This window comes from Symphalangus syndactylus, chromosome 16 (genome assembly GCF_028878055.3).
Source record: "Symphalangus syndactylus isolate Jambi chromosome 16, NHGRI_mSymSyn1-v2.1_pri, whole genome shotgun sequence".
NCBI lineage: Eukaryota > Metazoa > Chordata > Mammalia > Primates > Hylobatidae > Symphalangus > Symphalangus syndactylus.
The window spans coordinates 46,446,935-46,468,772 of NC_072438.2; the positions used below are offsets into that span (position 1 = coordinate 46,446,935).

The window sequence follows — 21,838 nt, forward strand, 5'->3', positions numbered from 1 at the left end:
ATATCCTGCTTTTTGCTCACACCTGTAATCCTAGCACTGTGGGAGGCTGAGACGGGTGGATCACTTGAGCCTAAGAGTTCGAGAAAAGCCTAGGCAGCTTAGTGAAACCCTGTTCTTGTGTCCACAAAAAATAAGAAAATTAGCCGGGGGTGATGGCGCACGCCTGTAGTCCCAACTACTCAGGAGGCTGAGGCAGAAGAATTGTTTGAGCTCAGGAGCTCGAGGATGCAGTAAGCGGAGATTGCACCACTGCACTTCAGCCAAGGTGACAGAGTAAGACCCTGTCTCAAAAATAAATAGAAAAGGCCAGGTGCAGTGGCTCATGCCTGTAATCCTAGCATTTTGGGAGGCTGAGGTGGGCGGATCACTTGGGAGTTCCAGACCAGCCTGGCCAACATGGTGAAACTCTGTCACTACTAAAAAATACAAAAATTAGTCAGGTGTGGTGGCGCACACATGTAGTCCCAGCTACTGGGGAGGCTGAGGCGGGAGAATCACTTCGGCCCGGGAGGCAGAGGTTGCAGTGAGCCGAGATTGCACCACTGCACGCCAGCCCAGGCAACCAAGTGAGACTCTGTCTCAATAAAAGTAAAAAAATATGATTAAAACAAAAGGCAAGATACACTTCACATATCTTCAGCTCACTTGACTAAACCGTAATCCTTCTGACATCTTCAATAGTGTTTTTAAATTATGTTTTCTAATCTTGTTGAAAATACTAAACCACATGGGGTTTTTTTTGTATGTTTGTTTTGTTTTGTTTTGTTTTTGAGACGGAGTCTCGCTCTGTCCGCCAGGCTGGAGTGCAGTGGCGCGATCTCAGCCCACTGTGAGCTCTGTCTCCTGGGTTTACGCCATTCTCCTGCCTCAGCCATCCGAGTAGTTGGGACTACAGTAGCTGGGACTACAGGTGCCTGCCATCACGCCCAGCTAATTTTTTGTATTTTTAGTAGAGACAGGGTTTCACTGTGTTAGCCAGGATGGTCTCAATCTTGTGATCCGCCTGCCTCGCCCTCCCAAAGTGCTGGGATCATAGGCGTGAGCCACCGCACCCAGCCACCACATTGTTTTAAAGTTATAAAATGCTGTGAATTCCTTGAGTTACTGACATTATGGCATATGCTTGTTTATGAATTGAACTCAATGAATAGTAAATAGAGATTGATCATTCAAAATTCAAAAATCCGAGATTCGAAATGCTCCAAAATCTGAAACTTTTTGAGTGTTTACATGTCACTCAAAGAAAATGCTCATTGGAGCATTTTGGATTTCAGATTTTCAGGTAAGAAATACTCAGCATGGGCCAAGCACTGTGGCTCACTCATGCCTGTAATCCCAGCAGTTTGGGAGGCCGAGAGAGGAGGATTGCCTGAGCCCAGAAGGTTAGGACTGCAGTGAGCCATGATCGCACCACTCCACTCCAGCCTGGGCGACAGGAGTGAGACCCTGTCTCCAAAAAACAGAAAGAAAGAAAAAGAAATACTCAACGTGTATTAAGATGTGAAATGTGTTGGTTATATCTCTCATAAAGCAATGTTTGATGTGGGCTCAGTGGCTCACGCCTGTAATCCTAGTACTTTGGGAGCCTACGACAGGCAGATCTCTTAAGCCCAGGAGTTCAAGACCAGCCTGGATAATATGGTGAAACCCCCAACACTATTAGAAATAAAAGAATTAGCTGGGTGTGGTGGTGTGTCCCTATAGTCACAGCTACTTTTAAGATGGATCACCTGAGTCTGGGAAGTTGAGGTTGCAGTAAGCCATAGGAGTGAGACCTTCTCTGGGGAAGAAAAAAGGGGGACAAATGTTTGTTGTACATAAGCCCTATATTACTGTCTTACTTAACTTGCATTGTATTTGATATTTAGCCTTATAATAACATTTTTGCCGTAATGTTAAGTGCACATTCATTCCGTGTGAGTCGCTTACATCTGGTGATGCTTTATTAAGTAGGATGGATACAATGTCTTTCAGGGAAGACCAGACAAACAAGGCAGAAATCACAGAAGTGTAATTAATACTATGACAAAGGAAACTACAGGTGTGTGGAATAGATCAGGAAGAAGTGATATGAAAAGTGAAACTTGAAGAGTAGGAATTAGTTGGGAGAAGAGGGCACAGAGGTATGTTATTGAGAAAACAAATATGTATGAAGGCCCAGAGCAGGGGAAAAGTTTAATAGGACTTTGAGCAGGAGAATGGAATGTGGGATAGAGGTAACAATTGAGATTTCAGGGGTAGTCTAGGGCCAGGTTAAGAGTGTGGGCTTGGCCGGGCGCGATGGCTCCATGCCTCTAATCCCAGCACTTTGGGAGGCTGAGGCGGGTGGATCACCTGAGGTCAGGGGTTCGAGACCAGCCTGGCCAACATGGCGAAACCCCATCTCGCCATGTTGGCACGCCAAGGTCACGCCACTGCACTCCAGACTCCAGCCTGAGTGACAGCGCGAGACTCCTTTTCAAAAAAAAAGAGAGAGAGAGTGGGCCCACATGAAGGGAATGAGAGGTCATTAATGGTCCTTAAAGCAGCATAGTGATGCAAATCAGATTTGTTTTAAAGGGCTCTCTTTAGTTTCGGTGCGGAAAATAAATTGGAGGGAACAGAAAGGAAGGCAGTAAAGTCAGGAGACTGTTTAGTAACCTGGGTGATGAATGATTGTCTCCTTAAATGAGAAGGTGGATGGAGAGAAGTAGGTATCATTGAAAGTAGTAAGATTATTAAGACTGAAAAGAATCAAGCATAGCAAGAATGAAGGAATGGAAAGTATCTTGTTAGTTTTCGGTATTTTAAAGTCATTGGCGAATTAAAGTGCCTTTTTAGATTGAATATGAGTTAGTGAGCAGGAGGTAAGGAAGTAGAAATAGGTAGTGTGAACAAATCAAGAAGTGACAAAGAGAAGAGAGAAGTGGAAACTCTTAGCTTCTTTCCATAAATAGCTTAGGAGCATATATTGAAGAGTCAGTTTTTTTCCAGTTGGTCGTGCTCTGTTGCCCAGGCTATAGTACAGTGGCACAATCACAGCTTGCAGCAGCCTCAACCTTTCAGATTCAAGTGATCCTCACGCCTCAGCTCCCTAGTAGCTGGGAGTATAGGTGTGTGCCACCATGCCCAGCTAATTTTTTTATTTGTAGAGACATGGTCTCACTATGTTGCCCAGGCTGGTCTCAAACTCTTGGGCTAAAGTGATCCTCCCACCTCGGCCTCCCAAAATGTTGGGATTACAGTGTGTGAATGCTAATTTTTGTAAAGTTCTTAGAACATTAATTGGCACATGGTAATTAATCTATTAAGTGTCAAAGAATATGGGCTCAGCTGGTCATTGTCATATGTGTCAGAGATAAGAATACAAGATCCTCCAAAAGTTCATGAGTAAGAGCTGATGAACTCTTTAATTTCATGGTGCTCCAATACAGCTTTAGCATTTTCACTTGTTGGTTTATTATTCTTCCATAATGAGACAAATAATGAGATGATTAGACTCAGAATCTGGAATCAGATTGTGGGAGTTTACATTGTGCTCAGTTAGCTATTTAATTAGGTTTCTTTTTTTTTCTTTTTCTTTTTTTTTTTTTTTTTTTTGAGACGGAGTCTCGCTCTGTCGCCCAGGCTGGAGTGCAGTGGTGTAATCTCAGCTCACTGCAAGCTCCGCCTCCCGGGTTCACGCCATTCTCCTGCCTCAGCCTCTCCGAGTAGCTGGGACTACAGGCGCCTGCCACCATGCCCGGCTAATTTTTTTGTATTTTTTTTTTTTTTTTTTAGTAGAGACGGGGTTTCACCGTGGTCTCAATCTCCTGACCTCGTGATCCGCCCGCCTCGGCCTCCCAAAGTGCTGGGATTACAAGCGTGAGCCACCACGCCCGGCCAGGTTTCTTAAACTCTAAGCCTTAGTATCTCCTCAGTGTTTGCTACATCATAATAGGCATTTCAATAATAAGAATTTGAGAAAAAATTCTACAGAAAAATTAAGAGAAGCACAGCCACTTACTATTTGTGCTTCCAGTCACTGGTTTTACTTACTTTTTTCCTCAAACCTATTCTGCACCCTGCCTCACATGAAGAAAAGTGCCATTTACTATTTATGTTTTTATTTTATGTACTATTTTATTTACCAAAATGGATTTTATTCTCTGTTGTATTCTCATAACATCTACCATTATTCTAGGTAAATTGTAAGCTCCTAGTAATTGTTGGGTTTGTTTAAAGGCAGAACATTTATTAAAGAGTTTAAAAACAATATATGTTAGTGACAACATTCAGCTTACTGGATCCTTTGTCTTCTACACCCCTTCTTTCACCTAGGCAAAATGATGTAATAGATATAGGGACCTTTCTTTTTTTAGTTTGAAGATTTCATTTTCTTGTAGTTCTACTTAAACTGTTTTATTTCTGTTACTGAAAAACTCAAGTGTGCTTTATATTCTAGGTCCGGTTTATCACTAAAATATGGCATCCTAATATTAGTTCCGTCACAGGGGCTATTTGTTTGGATATCCTGAAAGATCAATGGTAAGAGATTTTGAATTCACCTTCTCTCCTCATATGAATACCAAGACTATAAGAGTGTTAAATGTGTAATTGTCTCAAAACATATATTATACTTTATCTTGTTTGGGCAGTAACTTTATAAAGTCTCTTAAGTACATAACTGAAAATGCAATATAATTGAGATCACAATCCATATTTAAATAGAGACTTGTTAGATAATGTTAGATGCTAGCTTTACACTTTGAAAAGTCTTGTATTTCATATGTTATTTTGGTAAATTTGATTCTTTGCTATCTTAAGAAGATACTTGTGAAAGACTAAAAAAGTAGAAAGTATTGAAGTGGTCATATCCCCCTTAGATGGAATGTAAGTTACAAAATTGTTGCAAGTTGTGTTAACTGAGCACAGTTAAGATTTTGGTTTATGAATTCTAACAAGGAGCACCTTTGTAGGTGATGTCTTGATTTGGATAGCAGTATTGTGCTTTCACTTTTTTTGTCTGATTTGCTCTGCACAGCATTAAGTGTTCCTACTCTGGAGCCACCAGGTTCACATCTTGGCTCTCCAGTTTACCAAGCTGCATGGTCATGAGCAAATTACCTAAAGTCTGTGTGCCTTAGTGTCCTCATCTGCAAAATGGGTTGATACCCACTTCATAGAGCTCAGAGGATTAAATAAGTTACTTTATGTAATTCCCTTAGAATAGAGCTTTGCTTTTGTTTTTATATGTTTGTTTGTTTTGAGATAGGGTCTTGCCCTGTTGCCCAGGCTGGCGTGCAGTGGCGCAATCACAGCTTACTGCAGCCTTGACCTCTAAAGCCCAAGTAGTCCTACCACCTCAGCCTCCCAAGTAGCTGGGAATACAGGCGCATACCACCACACCTGGCTAATGTTTGTATTTTTTGTAGAGACAGGGTTCCTGTTGCCCAGGCTGGAAGCTTTGTGTAGTCTAACAATGATAAAGATGATAGTTAATTATTTAGCACATGATTTTATAGATGGAAAAACTAAGACCAAAGGTATAAAAAGTAATTGGAGTGGGAGAAAACCATAAAACTAGAAAAAATCAATTGAGTGAGTGTGTATTATGACCTTTTCTTCTGATTTTACTCTTTTACAAGAGAAGGTATAACAGAACAAAATAGAACAGCAGTTGGTAAGAAGACTTGGAGCCAAAACTGTGTTTAATGGGCCCAGCCTGGCTGCCTAATCTTCTAAAAATTATATATTATTGTTGGTACTAGAATTTTTAAGCTATGTTTTTTTGGGTGTTTTGTTTTTGTTTTTGTTTTTTTGGGACAGAGTTTCACTCTTGTCACCCAGGCTGGAGTGCAGTCGCATGATCTTGGCTCACTGCAACCTCTGCCTCCAGGGTTCAAGCGATTCTCCTGCCTTAGCCTCCCTAGTAGCTGGGACTACAGGCGTGCGCCATCATGCCCAGCTTATTTTTGTATTTTTAGTAGAGATGAGGTTTCACCATGTTGGCCAGGCTAGTCTCGAACTCCTGAGCTCAGGTGATCCACCCGCCTCAGCCTCCCAAAGTGTTGGGATTACAAGCGTGAGCCATCGTGCCTGGCCTAATTTTATATTTTTAGTAGAGATGGAGTTTCACCATGTTGGCCAGGCTGGTCTCGAACTCCTGACCTCAGGTGATCCTCTTGCCTGGACCACCCAAAGTGCTGGGATTACAGGTATGAGCCACCGTGCCTGGTCTGATTTTGTATTTTTTGTAGAGACAGGGTTTCACCATGGTGGCCAGGCTGGTCTTGAACTCCTGACCTCAGGTAATTCTCCTGCCTGGGCCCCCCAAAGTGCTGGGATTACAGGCTTGAGCCACCACACCCGGCCTAAACTATGTGATTGATTTGTTAAGAAAGGGGGGAAAAAAGGTACCTGAAAGAAAATCAAATAGAAATGACAGTATTTAGTGTATGGCCAATGGTTTACTTAGTAACTGGATGAACAGACTAGAGTTACAGGTTTTGTTTTGTTTTTTTCTATTCCAGTAGTATATCTGAGTAAATCCTGTCCCTCAGTAGATCATCTCTTGAGATCTGGTTTCTTGATCCGTATTTCAATATATTCTATATTCCATGTAGATCAAGACTTTCTAACATAAAACAGTGTGGAATAGACTTACTTTTTATCTTCTCTGTTACTCTTTTGATTTGTGACTTTTGCCAATTTATTGAACTTCTTAAGTGTCAGTGTTTCTAATCCATTAGGTTATCGCCAAGGCCTCTAAAAGCTCTAAGATTCAGTGATATGAGTACATATTTGCAGTATTAGAGACATTGTACTGTTTTCTCTTGGCTTCTAGGACATTAGATTTTCTATTCTCCCTTTCCTGTGCTCACTCCCAGACTCCTTAACCAGTTCCTTGCATCTGTGTGTATTAGAATGCCTCAGGGATAAGTCTTGGATTTCTGCTCCTTTCTAGCTGCACTCACTTCCTTGGTAAGTGAGTGCATCTGATTTCATCATAACTTCACCTTTACATACTGCAAACTCACAAATTATCTTCCCTGAACTTGAGACTCCTATCCTGCTGCCTGCTTATCATCTTTACTTGACTATATAATGAACATATCAAACATGAACTGAACTGATAGTCTCCTAACTTGAAACCTGCTTCTATAGTCTTCCCCAACTAAGTTATTGGCAAATACATCCTTGCATTTTCTCAGGCCAGAATCACATCATGATCCTTGGCATTTCTTTCTCTGGTACCGCATGCCCTGTCTGCAGGTCTATTGGCAAAACCTCCCAACATCTTAACAGCGGCTTTACTACCGCGCTTTTCCAAATGCATTACCTCTAGCCTGGATGATTGCATTATTCTGCCTCCCTGCTTCTGGCTTTTCCCTACTCAGGCTATTCCCAGCACCCAGAATGACAACTTTAGAAACAAAGCTTGCAGTCACGTGCGGTGGCTCATGCCTGTAATTCCAACACTTTAGGAGGCGGAGGTGGGCAGATTGCCTGAGGTCAGAAGTTTGAGACCAGCCTGGCCAACATGGCGAAACCCCATCTCTACCAAAAATAAATAAATTAGCTGGGCATGGTGGTGCGTACCTGTAATCCCAGCTACTTGGGAGGCTGAGGCAGGAGAATCGCTTGAACCTGGGAGGCGGAAGTTGCAGTTAGCCGAGATCATGCCATTGCACTCCAGCCTGGGCGACAGAGCGAGACCCATCTCAAAAAAAAAAAAAAGAAAGAAAAAGTTTGCAGATGAAAACTTCCCACTGACTTCTCTTTTTGCCCAGAGTTAAGCCAACAGTACTATTACTTGTAATTATCTCCCTATATAGCTAGTTGAAAGATTATGGTGTGTATATATAGAGAGAGAAGTTGAATTTTTATACCAAAACATTTTCTCCTAATATGATGTGCAAGAACAGAACATTTTTTACATCAACTATTCCCTTTTCCTAAGCAGGTGAATAATCTTGTTTTTTATCTGTACAATTGAAATATTAGAATATACCAAAGACACATTAGATCAAATAGGTGAGACTGGATATTCATGAAGTCATTACTCTATTCCCTGAGCTTTACTAAGGTATAATTGACATTTAGTGCATATCCATATTTAAATGTGAATGTTTAGGTTTCAGAACTGGAATTTGATAGAGAAAAATACAGGGTCTTAATCATAGGAAAAATGAATTACATAAAATAATTTTCAGCAGGCATACTAGAAAATAATTGGTTAATCTTGGTCTTTTATTAATGCATCTAGGGGTGGTGATACACCTTTGTTAATATTTAACAACTTATTTTAGTATATTTATTATTATTTTTTTTTTTTTTTTTGAGGCAAAGTCTCGCTCTGTCACTCAGGCTGGAGTGCAATGGTGCGATCTCTGCTCACTGCAACCTCCGCCTCCTGGGCTCAAGCAGTTCTCTTGCCTCAGCCTCCCAAGTATCTGGGATTACATTACAGGCATGTGCCACCACGCCCAGCTAATTTTTTTGTATTTTTAGTAGAGACAGGTTCCACCGTGTTGGCCAGGCTCGTCTCGAACTCCTGACCTCAGGTGATCCACCAGCCTCGGCCTCCCAAAGTGCTGCGATGACAGGCGTGAGCCACTGTGCCCGGCCCCTGGTTTATTTCGTAATTTCACAACTTATGCTATGTGGAAACTATTTTCTAATGTTTTCCACTGACACTTACTATGACTAATGGTGTCTACTTACCTGGGCAAGAAAATGGCAACACATAAAAATTTCACTCAGTGATGCTGCCCTTCTAAAAGACAAAAACAGGCACAGAATATCTGCCTGGTCAATAAGGTATGCTCAGCATCATTACTCATCAGGGAAATGCAAATTAAAATCACAATAAGATACCACTACATGCACTACATGCCTGTAAACATAAATACCTCATGCATTGCTGGTAAGAAGGTGGCTTAACCAGGCAGGGCACGGTGACTCACGCCTGTTATTACAACACTTTGGGAGGCCGAGGTAGGTGGATTGCTTGAGGTCAGGAGTTCAAGACCAGCCTGGCCAACATGGTGAAACCCCATCTCTACTAAAAATACAAAAATTAGCCAGGCGTGGGTGGTGGGCGCCTGTAATCCTAGCTACTTGGGGGGCTGAGACAGGAGAATCTCTTGAACCTGGGAGGCAGAGGTTGCAGTGAGCTGACATCGTGCCACGCACTCCAGCCTGGGTGACAGAGTGAGACTCCGTCTCAAAAAAAAAAAAAAAAAAAAAAAAACAATGTGGTTTAACCCCTTAAAGCCAGTAATATCTACCAAAGCTAAACATACACCTTCAGTATGCCCTATCAGCTTCATTCCTAGGTATATATCTAAAAGAAATTAGTGTCTATGCCTACTTTTTAAAAGACATATATAAAAGTATATTTATGGCAGATTTATTAATAGCCCCAACGGGAAATAACTCAGATGTCTCATCAACAAGAAAATTGATATATTGTGATCACACATTGGAGCACTACATAACAGTACAAAAGAGCCTATCATTGACACAAACAACATGGATGAGACTCAGTCATGTTGAATGACAAAAGCCAGACACAAAAGAATACATACTGTATGGTTCAATTTTTATGAAATTGAAGATGAACCAGAATTTATGGTGATAAAAAATACGATAGCCCAGCGTGGTGGCTCATGCCTGTAATCCCAGCACTTTGGGAGGCCGAGGTGGGCGGATCACGAGGTCAGGAGATTGAGACCATCCTGGCTAACACGGTGAAACCCTGTCTCTACTAAAAGTACAAAAAATTAGCCAGAGCAAGACTCCGTCTCAAAAAATTAAAATTAAAATTAAAAAAAAATTAAAAAAACAAAAAAATACAATAGTGGTGAGGCTGGGCAGGAGTTGTGAGTAGGAGGAGCAGAAGTGAGGCTTTGTAATGCTAAAAATACTCTGTATTTTTATCAGGTGGTGGTTACATGGATATATACATATGTAAAAATTCATCCAGCTGCATGGTATCTTAACTTTGCTTAAACTTTAACAAAAAAATTTATAGCAGCTGGGTACAATGGTGTGTACCTGTAGTCCCAGCTACTTAGGAGGCTGAGGCAAGAGGATTGCTTAAGACCAGCAAGTCTGGGCTGAAGTGTGCTATGCCAGTCAGGTGTCCACATTAAGTTGGGCGTGAGTATGGTGACCTCTTAGGAACAGAAGACCACCAGATTGCCTAAGGAGACATGAACCAGACAAGGTTGGAAACAGAGCAGGTCAAAACTCCTGTGCTAATCAATAGTGAGATAACACCTGTGAATAGCCACTGCATCCCAGCCTTGACAACATAGTGAAACCTAATTTTATTTTATACTAAAAATAAAATCCTTAGTATAAAAGCTGCCATCCTCTTTAAGTAGCATTTAGTGTTTTGAATGAACGTGGTTTAATTATTGATGATCTGTTGGAAGATCCTTAACAGAAAAGTTAGTCAACGATATGAACAATTCATATGATTATTCTACATAGTAAGGCCTTACTGAGTCCTTATGAATGAATATATGAATATTTACATAGCCACATTAACTATGTCTTACTGATTTGAGACTTGAGCAAAATTTATTTACTGGACATAGATTTATGTGCTACTGATTTATTCACATTATCTACTAAATTATAAAGATAGACACATTTTGAAATTTCATACTCCTGTTTGCCCGTTAGGATTTGTTATAATAGATTAAGTTGATTGTATATACTGATCCTAAAGATATCAGTACAATATAGATTTGATCACTACTTTGTAAATAAAAGAAGAAATGGAACAAAAGAATGTTTTCAGTTATATACTTTTTCACATTACTGAATTTAGATTAGAGCAGTCCAAAATTGCACACATTTCTTTATATTATTGAAGATACAGTTTCTATAGTATTCATTTATTTTTTTAAAGTTTTAGGCTGGGTGCTGGCCGGATGTGGTGGCTGACGCCTATAATCCCAGCACTTTGGGAGGCCAAGGCGAGTGGATCACGAGGTCGGGAGTTCAAGACCAGCCTGGGCAAGATGGTGAAATCCCGTCTTTACTAAAAATACAAAAAAAAAATTAGTCGGGCGTAGTGGCATGTGCCTGTAATCCCAGCTACTTCGGAGGCTGAGGCAGAGAATCGCTTAAACCTGGAGGAGCGGAGGTTGCAGTGAGCCAAGATCTCACTGCACTCCAGCCTGGGCTATAGAGCGAGACTCCATCTCAGTAAAAAAAAAAAATATATTAATAATAATAATAAATAAACCTTTAAATTTATTTTATTTATTTATTTATTTATTGTAGAGATAGGGTCTTACTATGTTGCCCAAGCTGGTCTCAAGCACCTGGCCTCAAGTGATCCTTCCACCTTGGCCTCCTGAAGTGCCAAGATTACAGACTTGAGCCCCCCACACCTGGTCTATAGTATTTAGGGTTAGAAAAATGGGTGTGGTAGGCTGTTTTTGCATTGCCATAAAGGAATACCTGAAACTGAGTAATTTATAAGGAAAAGAAGTTCCATTTGGCTTCTGATTCTTCAGGCTGTATAGGAAGTGTGGTGCCAACATTAGCTCAATTTCTGGTGAGGCCTCAGGGAGCTTATGATCATGGAAGAAGATGAAAGAGGAGCCTGTTTCACGTGATGAGGGTAGAGAATGGAGTGGAAGCAACAGAGCAGGGAAGTTGCCACATACTTTTAAAACACTTTGTTTGTTTGAGACAGTCTCACACTGTCGAGCAGGCTGGTGTGCAATGGCACGATCTTGGCTCACTGCAACCTCCGCCTGCCAGGTTCAAGCGATTCTCCTGCCTCAGCCTCCTGAGTAGCTGGGACTACAGGCACGTGCTATCACACCTGGCTAATTTTTGTATTTTTAGTAGAGACAGTGTTTCACTATGTTGGCCAGGCTGGTCTCGAACTCCTGACCGTGATCTGCCCTCCTCGGCCTCCCAAAGTGTTGGGATTACAGGCGTGAGCCACGCACCCGGCCAAAAAAACACCTTTTTTTTTTTTTGAGACTGTCGCCCAAGCTGGAGTACAATGGTGCAATCTTGGCTTACTGCAACCTCCACCTCCCGGGTTTAAGCACTTCTCGTGCCCTCATGCGTCAGCCTCCTGAGTAGCTGGGATTACAGGCGCATGCCACCATGCCCAGCTAATATTTGTGTTTTTAATACAGATAGGCTTTTGCCATGTTGGCCAGGCTGGTCTGGAATTCCTGGGCTCAAGTGATCCACCCGCCTTGGCCTCCCAAAGTGCTGGGGTTAAAGGCATGAGCCACTGCATCCAGCCTTAAAACACTTTTTTTTTTTTTTCTTTGAGACGGAGTTTCACTTTTGTTACCCGGGCTGGAGTGCAATGTCACGATGTTGGCTCACTGCAACCTCCACCTACCGGGTGCAAGCGATTCTTCTGCCTCAGCCTCCCAAGTAGCTGGGATTACAGGCATGTGCCACCACACCCAGCTAATTTTGTAATTTTAGTAGAGACAGGGTTTCTCCATGTTGGTCAGGCTGGTCTCGAACTCCCAACCTCCAATCATCTGTGCACCTGACCTCCCAAAGTGGTGGGATTACAGGCATGAGCCACCACGCCCAGCCAAAACACTTAAAACAACCAGCTCTCACATAAACTCATTCATCACCAATGGGGTGGCACTAAGCCATTCATGAGCGATTTGCCCCCAGGATCCAAACACCTCTCCCCAGGCCCCACCACCAACACTGGGAATTACATGGCAGCATGAGATTTGGAGAGGACAAATATCCAAACTATATCAATAGGTTTTGTTTTGATATTTATTTTTATTTTTATTTTTTGAGACAGAATCTCACTCTGCCACCCAGACTAGAGTGCTGTGGCTCACTGCAGCCTCAACCTTCCAGGCTCAATTGGTCTTCCCACCTCAGCCTTCCGAGTAACTGTAACTACAGTCACATGCTACCACACCTGGCTAATTTTTTGTAGAGACAGAGTTTCACCTCATTGCCCAGGCTGGTCTTAAACTCCTGGGCTCAAGCAATCTACCTGCTTCAGCCTCCCAGAGTGCTGGGACTGCAGGCGTGAGCCATCGTGCCTGGCCTCAATTATTGAACTAATTTTCTTACAATTAATTATTAAAACTGGCTGTGCGTGGTGACTCAAACCTGTAATCCTAGCATTTGGGAGGCCAAAGCAGGAGGACTGCTTGAGCCCAGGTGTTTGAGACCAGCACTGGCAAAATGGCAAGACCCTGTCTGTACAAAAATTTTTTAAATTAGCTGGGCATGGTGTTGCGTGCCTGTAGTCTAAGGTGAGAAAATTACTTGAGCCTTGAAAATCAGGGCTGCAGTGAGCCGTGTTCACACATTCTGTGAAAATTCAATCATGCAGAAAAGTGACAACTTTTTCTCTTTGACATTGTTATGAATTGTATCTAAATTTGCAGCTCTAGATTTTTTTTCAATTTTGAGGGTTTTGACAGCAAACTGCCTTTTTTTTTTTTGCCCCTGCCAGACACGGTTTTGCTCTGTCGCCTAGTCTGGAGTGCAGTGACATGATCACAGCTCACTGCAGCTTTGACCTTCCAGGCCCCAAGCATTCTTCCCACCTCAGCCTATCACAGGTGCACACCACCATGCCTGGTTAATTTTTTAAAATTATTTTTTATAGAGATGGGTCTTGCCATGTTGCCCATGCTGGCTGGCTCAAGCAATCCCCCTTTCTTGACTTCCCAGAGTGCTAGGATTACAGGCATAAGCCACTGCCCCCAGCTGATTTCTTTTTCTTTAACCTCCTCTTCCAAGTTTCTGATTCTTGAAATGGTAATCTAGAGTCTGTAGTAGATTGTGTCTTCACAATAGGAAGACAGTGCAAATAGAGGAAATAGTATTTATAATAAGGATTTTTGAATCTCTAAGAACTTAATTTTTTTTTTTTTTTTTTTTTTTTTTTTGAGACAGAGTCTCACTCTGTGGCCCAGGCTGGAGTGCAGTGGCTCGATCTCAGCTCACTGCAAGCTCTGCCTCCTGGCCTCAGCCATTCTCCTGCCTCAGCCTCCCGAGCAGCTGTGACTACAGGCGCCCACCACCACTCCAGGCTAATTTTTTGTATTTTTAGTAGAGACAGGGTTTCACCATGTTAGCTAGCATGGTCTCAATCTCCTGACCTCGTGATCCACCCACCTCAGCCTCCCAAAGTGCTAGGATTACAGGTGTGACCCACTGTGTCTGGCCTACTTAAAATTTTTTAAGAAAATTTTTGTAAAGTACACAGCATAAAATTTACTAGGCCAGGCATGGTGGCTCGTGCCTGTAATCCCAGCACTTTGGGAGGCCAAGGTGGGTGGATCGCTTGAGCCTAGGAGTTCAAGACCAGCCTGGGCAACATGGTGAAACTCCATCTCTACAAAAAAATACAAAAATTAGCCAGGCATGGTGGCATGAGTCTGTAGTCCCAGCTACTTGGGAGGCTGAGGTTGGAGGATCGCTTAAGCTCAGGAGGTTGAGGTTGAGGCTACAGGGACCTGTGATCACACCACTGCATTCCAGCCTAAATGACTGTGAGACCCTGTCTCAAATAAGCAGGGCCGGGCGCGGTGGCTCAGAGGTATAATCCCAGCACTTTGGGAGGCCGAGGTGGATGGATCACCTGAGGTCAGGAGTTCCAGACCAGCCTGACCAATATGGTGAAATCCTGTCTTTACCAAAAATATAAAAACGTTAGCCAGGTGTGGTAGCGTGCAACTGTAGTCCCAGCTACTAGGGAGAATCACTTGAACCTGGGAGGCAGAGGTTGCAGTGAGCTGAGATTGTGCCACTGCACTCCAGCCTGGGCGACAGAGGGAGACTCCATCTCAAATAAGTAAGTAGACTGGGCATGGTGGCTCTTGCCTGTAACCCCAGCACTTTGGGAGGCCGAGGCGGATGGATCACCTGAGGTCAGGATAGATAGATAGATAGATAGATAGATAGATAGATAGATAGATAGATAGATAGATAGATACACATACACATATACATACACAAAAGCCAAACATTTTGTTGATCCATTCATCCATCCATGGAAACCTTAAGTTGCTTCTACCTTCTAGCTATTGTGAATAATATTGTTATGAACAGGCATATATTAATACCTACTCCAGTTACTGCTTTCAGTTCTTTGGGTGTATACCCATAAGTAGAATCACTGGATTATATAGTAACTCTGTGTGTGTGTTTTCTTTTTTTTTGAGGGACTGCCATACTGTTTCCCATAGAGTTTTCACCATTTTACATTCCCACAAGTAGTGCACAAGAGTTCCATTTCTCCACAACCTGGCTAACAATTACCATTTTTTTATGGTAGCCATTCTAATGGATATGAAGTGATAGGTCATTGTGGTTTCAATTTGCATTTCCCTAATGATTAGTGGTGTTGAGCATCTTTTCATGTGTTTATTGATACTTTATATATCTTCTTTGGAGAAACGTCTGTTCACATCCCTTGTCGATTTTTTTAACCAGGTATTTTTGTTGTTGTTGTTGTTATTGAGTTGTAGGAGTTCTTTATATATTATGGATATTAAGCCCTCACCAGATAAATGATTTGAAATATTTTCTCCTGCAACACAGAAGTTTTTTTGTTTTAAGTAGTGGGGTCTTGGTGTGTTGCCCAAGCTGGCATTGAACTCTTGGGCTCAAGTGATCCTGCCACCTCAGCCTCCCAAGTAGCTGGGACTACAGGTGTGTGCCACCACACCAGCTTTACAGGAGTGTTTATTTTTATTTCTAAATTTTATTATTTTCTTTCTTTTTTTCGAGACGGAGTCTCACTCTGTCACCCACCTGGAGTGCAGTCACACGATCTCGGCTTACTGCAGCCTCTGCCTCCTGGGTGTTCAAGCAATTCTCCTGCCTCAGCTTCCCAAGTAGCTGGGATTACAAACATGTGCCACCATGCCTGGCTAATTTTGTGTTTTTAATAGAGATGGTGTTTCACCATGTTGGCCAGGCTAGTCTCGAACTCCTGACCTCAGGTGATCCACCTGCCTCAGCTTCCCAAAGTGCTGGGATTACAGGTGTGAGCCACTGCACGCGGCCAAGAGTTTTTAACTTTGATAAAGTTGTGCATATTACCTTATTTTTTTCTTTGGTTTCCTGTACCTTTGATGTCATATCCAAGGAATCATTGCCAAATTCAGTGTCATGAAGTTTTCTCCCTATGTTTTTGCTTTCTAGCTCTTACATTTAGGTCTTTGTTCCATTTTGAGTTAATTTTTATGTATGGTATAATAAGGTAAGGGTCCAGTTTCATTAATTTGAGAGACTGTCAGTTTTCTTTTTTTTTTTCTTTTTTCTTTTGAGATGGAGTCTCGCTCTGTCGCCCAGGCTGGAGTGCATTGGCGCGATCTTGACTCATTGCAAGCTCTGCCTCCCGGGTTCACGCCATTCTCCTGCCTCAGCCTCCAGAGTAGCTGGGACTACAGGCGCCACCACGCCCGGCTAATTTTTTTGTATTTTAGTGGAGATGGGGTTTCACCATGTTTGCCAGGATGGTCTCGATCTCCTGACCTTGTGATTCACCCACCTCGGCCTCCCAAAGTGTTGGGATTACAGGCGTGAGCCACCACGCCCGGCCCAAGATTATCAGTTTTCAAGAAAAGTGTTTATTGCCTTGTTGAGATATATGTTAGACTACCTATGTGATAGTATGAAGGACTTGCAAGATTTAGATGCTTTTATTTTACATGACTTTATGTTTTTATTTCAAATTAAAATAAGTATTATGAGTTTAATAGTTGCCTTAGTATTAAATACTTCCTTTGAGTGAAAATTTTTCTTTGCTATTCAGGTAAATTTCCTTTAAATAAATAATTTTATTAAAAATTATATAACATAAGATTTTGTTTCAGGCCACACCATGGATTTTAAAATTAGGTTGCTTAGAAAGTCCATTGGAAAATTAAGTAGTGCACTTAAGTGTTGTATATTTCATTGGTTATATTTTGTCTTTGTGTTCCTTATGTTATTTTTGGTGGTTTAAGTCAGCTTTATGCTGATAACTTCTAGGTAGCTTTTGATATGTATGTGCCTTTAAACATTCTCTTTGAAATTACTCAAACTATCAAATGAAATTAGAGAAAGAATTTCCCCTTGTTATTGTGAGACTAGAAAGACGGGCCGTCATGGTGTCTTTTTTTTTTTTTTTTTTTTTTTTTTTTTGAGACGGAATCTCGCCCTGTCACCCAGGCTGGAGTGCAGTGGCGCGATCTCAGCTCACTGCAAGCTCCGCCTCCCGGGTTCACGCCATTCTCCTGCCTCAGCCTTTCCGAGTAGCTGGGACTACAGGCGCCCGCCACCACGCCCGGCTAATTTTTTGTATTTTTAGTAGAGACGGGGTTTCACCGTGGTCTCGATCTCCTGACCTCATGATCCGCCCGCCTCAGCCTCCCAAAGTGCTGGGATTACAAGCGTGAGCCACCGCGCCCGGCATCGTCGTGGTGTCTTAACACCTGTAATCCCAGCACTTTGGTAAGCGGAGGTGGGCGGTTCACCTGAGGTCAGGAGTTGGAGACCAGCCTGGCCAACAGGGTAAAACCCCGTCTCTACAAAAAAAAAAAAAAAAAAAAAAAATCAGCCAGGCATGGTAGCAGGCGCCTGTAATCCCAGCCACCCAGGAGGCTCTGAGGCAGAAGAATTGCTTGAACCTGGGAGGCAGAGGTTGCAGTGAGCCAAGATTGCGCCACTGCACTCCAGCCCTGGGGGACAGAGTGAGACTTCGTTTCCAAAAAAAAAAATTTTAAAAATGGCAAGTAGAAAGACAAGAATGAACATTTGAGGATTGAGTTTGGCTTTTTGTTTTGACTCATGTCTTAAAAGAATTGTCCATTTAAAAGAGATGGGGTTTTGCCATCTTAAGCGATCTGCCTGCCTCAGCCTCTCAAAGTACAGAGATTACAGGCATGAACCACCGTTTCTGGCCCTATTTTTAATTTTTTGAGGAAACTCCATAATGTTTTCCGTAATGGTTGTACTAATTTGCATTCCCACCAGCAGTGTGCGAGGGTTTCCTTTCCTTTACATCATCACCAACACTTGTTCATCGTTTTTATAGTAGCCATTCTAACGAGTGCTAGGTGATATCTCATTTTGGTTTGTTTTTTCTTTATCTATTTTTGATAGAGTATCACTCTGTTACCCAGGCTAGAGTGCAGTGGCATGATCTCAGCTCACTGCAACCTCAGCCTCCTGAATAGCTGAGATTAGAGGTGTGCATTATCATGCCCAGAAAATGTTTATATATTTAGTAGAGATGGGGTTTCGCCATGTTGCCCAGGTAGGTCTCGAGCTCCTGACCTCAAGTTCAGGTGGTCTGCCCGCCTCAGCCTTCCAAAGTATTGGGATTACAGACATGAGCCACCATGCCCACCCTAATTAACAGTATTTGTCAAATTTTAATGTGCATCAGAATCACTTGGAGGACCTGTTAAAACAACCCTGGAGTTTGTTTGTTTGTTTTGTTGTTTTTTATTTTGTGGAAAACAAAAGCAGAAAAACTAAAACCCCAAACTCCAGAAAAAATCCTAAAAAATGTTTTTTCTTAAAAAATACTGTCTCTACTCCTCTCCCTCCCTCCCAACAGCCCTTCTTGTGTTCTTGTCTAAGTGCCCTACCCCCCCCACCCCCATGACTATCCATTGGTCTTGCTACTGTACCCCCACTTCTCAATATCTATCTAGGATGCGCACCCCATGTTCTCTTACCTGGCTTCTAAGCAGGAGCATGTCTTCCTGCCAAATTCCCTCCCTGTTCCCACCCACCCCCCAACCCTTCTTATCTCGAGAAATGTCAGAACCTTCCCCTGGGCAGCCTTAGCCAGGAATAAAACATTTTTGTCTTCCCTCGTTCTATAGGACCCTTTTCCCTCCCTCCACATATACATGGACCTCTAAGAGAAGGAAATCTTTCTCTGGGACCCCGTATTCCCCTGGCCTACTCCAAGAACCCTGTCCCCCACTCCAGCTTCTTGCACTCTGAAGAGCAACGGTCTTCTCTCCAAGGAATCATCTTCCTTCTCTCAGGATGTGTGCATCTGCTCAGCCTCCCACTCTTACCTTTCTGACCCAGACCCCCCATCCCCCAGTTCTCCTGAGCCAAAGAGCCCTTTTCCCACCCAGCCCAGGGACCCCAGCCTCCTGGCCTCCACGCCTGCGCGGCTAGCGGATGAGGACATTGATCTGGCCACACTGGTCTCCAGCACGTTCTTGGCCGTGGCCTTGCCGTGTTGCTCCTTGAGGTTCAGCCTAATGGCAGGCTTGTGGGCGAAGCGCACGTTGCAGTAGGAGCAGCGGTAGGGCCGTGCTCCCGAGTGCAGGTTGACGTGGTCGTGCAGGGTGGACTTCTGTGTGAAGCACTTGCCGCAGATGCCGCACGAGTGTGACTTGACACCACGATGCACGTTCATGTGGCGGTTGAGGTTGCTGCTGTGGTTGAACTGCTTGCCACAGCGAGGGCACATGAAGATGAAGTGCTGCGCCCGCATGTGGAAGACCAGCTTCTCCATGCCCTGGAACACTTCCGGGCACTTGGTGCACTTGATGTTCTTTAAGGGGTTTCCACCTGAGAAGCCCCCAGGCAGGGGTCCCCGGCTGCCCCCGCCCCCAGGCTGCCCCCCGCCCCCCGGGCAACCATGGCCACCGCTGCTGCTTCCATCAGGCCCGAGGTGGCCCCCACGCTGGCCCGGCCTCCAGGAATCAACAGTAGGCCCTCCCCTTCTGCGTCCTCCGACAGGCTATAGCAGGCCTTCACCACACCCTGCGGTGGGGCTACAGTGCTGGCGGGCACGCTGCTCTGGGCCAGCTTCCCAAGGTGGCCACCCACGGAGCCTCCAATGCCCAGACCCCCTCCCAGGCCTCCAGGGGGTTTGAGCCGGTGTGCCACCTCCAGGGCCGACTCCACCTTGACGATGCAGATGTCAGACACGTCCTCATCCCCATCCTCTTCCTCGGCTTTCAGCTCCAAGTCCTCATCCAGTGGAAACTCCAGCTTCACTGACCGCAGGAGTGGAGGGGGTAGAGGAGGTGGGGGTGGGGGTTTCGGGGCTGGCTTTGGGGTCCTGGCTGGAGGGAGGAGGGACTTGGTGGCACTGACGCTGCTCACTGACCCCATCCTCTTTGAGGCCTATTTTGGTCTCAGTGAACTGGCTGAGGGCATTCCGGCATTTCTCCACCACGTGCTCCATCTGCAGGTAGGAGGCGGCTGTAAGATAGTTGAGGATGTCCCTAACAGCGATTTCCAAGGCGCCCGTGTAGCAGGAGAGGAGCAGGTCGGCCACGATGCGTGCACTGTGCATCAGGGAGACCTGCAGCTCCCAGCTGGGGTTCAGCAGGAACTGGTCCCGCAGGAACGGTGAGCAGGCGGCCAAGATGACCTTGTGGCCTCGAAACTTGAGGCTGTCGGCCACAATGGTCACGTCGCAGAACCGCACCTCTGCCGGAGCTGGTTCATGTTCCATAGCGTAGCAGCCTCGTGGCCGGGCAGCTGGAAGCGCAGGACTTCCACCCCAGAGGCCATTGTGGCGGGGGTGGGCAACCCTGGCCCAGTTCCCCGCGCTGTTTTTTTTTGTCCCCTATTTTCCCAATGCCCCCGGGGCCGGAAGCGCCCCCCACTCTTGGGCAGGGCCTGGGCAGTGCGCAGGCGCGGGGGTGTGCGGGGCCGGCACCGCGGGGGCGTAAGGGGGGAGGGGCGGGGGCGGCTTGTGCCGTGTGTTCCAGGCCCAGCGCGCGCGGCGGCGGCGTGGGCTAGGACTCCAACCCTGGAGTTTTTGATTCAGTAGCTCTGGGATAGAGATAACTTCCCAAGGGATGCTGATGCTGCTGGTTGGATGAACAACACTGAGATCATTGCCTTAAGACGTCCATTGTTGGTTGTTGGCAATAACTTTTTGGCTAGGGATGGAGGTGTGGGAGACAGAGTCTGGCTCTGTCCCTCAGGCTGGAGTGCAGTGGCGCCATCTGTAACTTTCGCCTCCCAGGTTCAAGCGATTCCTGCCTCAGCCCCTCAAGTAACTGGGATTACAAGCATGTGCCACCACGTCTGGCTAATTTTTGTATTTTTAGCAGACAGCGTTTCGCCATGTTGCCCAGGCTGGTCTCAAACTCCTGGCCTCAAGTGATCTGCCCTCCTCGTCTTTCCTTAAGTGCTGGGATTACAGGCGTGAGCCACTGCACCCAGCCTAAATTAACTTTTATCGTAGGCATCTAGGGAAGTACTATTTATGTACCAAACTTGGGAAAACTGTGAAAAGTCACTAATTTTTTCTATTCTGTGGTTCAAATCAGGAACCCAATTGAAAAAGGCTGGTTTAGAGTAATTGGCTAGTTGTCGTGGCTCACACCTATAATCCCAGCACTTTCAGGGGCTGAGGTGGGAGGATTGCTTGAGCTCAGGAGTTCAAGACCAGCCTGGGTAACATGGTGAAACCCTGTCTCTACCCAAAAAAAAAAAAAAAAAAAAAAAAAATTGTTTTTAATTGGCTGGGCGTGGTGGCATGCACCTGTAGTCCCAACTACTCAGGCGGCTGAGGTATGAGAATCACCCGAGCCAAAGAGGTCAAGGCTACAGTGAGCCTTGATTGTGCCACTGCACTTTAGCCAAGGCAGTGTGAGACCCTATGTCAAAAAAAGATCTAATTTACATAGTAAAAATGGGCATTCTCTTTACATACAACATTTTTAATATGTCCACATATTTATACATCCCTCTATTAATTGGTAAAGCAACTTTTTTTTTTTTTTTTTTTAACATGGGGTCTCACTCTGTCGCCCAGGCTAGAGTGCAATGGCGTGATTTTGGCTCACTGCAACCTCTGCCTCCCGAGCTCAAGTGATTCTCCTTCCTTAGCCATCTGAGTAGCTGGGAT

At 44.3% G+C, this 21,838-nt stretch overlaps 1 protein-coding gene and 1 pseudogene across 6 annotated transcripts in view; one reads left to right on the forward strand and one right to left on the reverse strand.

Annotated features, from left to right (window-relative positions):
• Positions 1 to 21,838, forward strand: part of UBE2K (ubiquitin conjugating enzyme E2 K) — an 88,607-nt gene that overhangs the window by 56,514 nt on the left and 10,255 nt on the right. For 4 of the 6 annotated variants that reach the window (XM_055246467.2, XM_055246468.2, XM_055246470.2 and 1 more), the window contains one exon: positions 4,424 to 4,506. The exons of the other annotated variants lie outside the window; for them this stretch is intronic. In XM_055246467.2, coding sequence (XP_055102442.1) covers positions 4,424 to 4,506 — 83 coding nt within the window. The remainder of the gene's footprint in view (positions 1 to 4,423; positions 4,507 to 21,838) is intronic. 6 annotated transcript variants of the gene reach the window in all.
• LOC129464935 (zinc finger and BTB domain-containing protein 12-like) lies at positions 19,134 to 20,764 on the reverse strand (annotated as a pseudogene).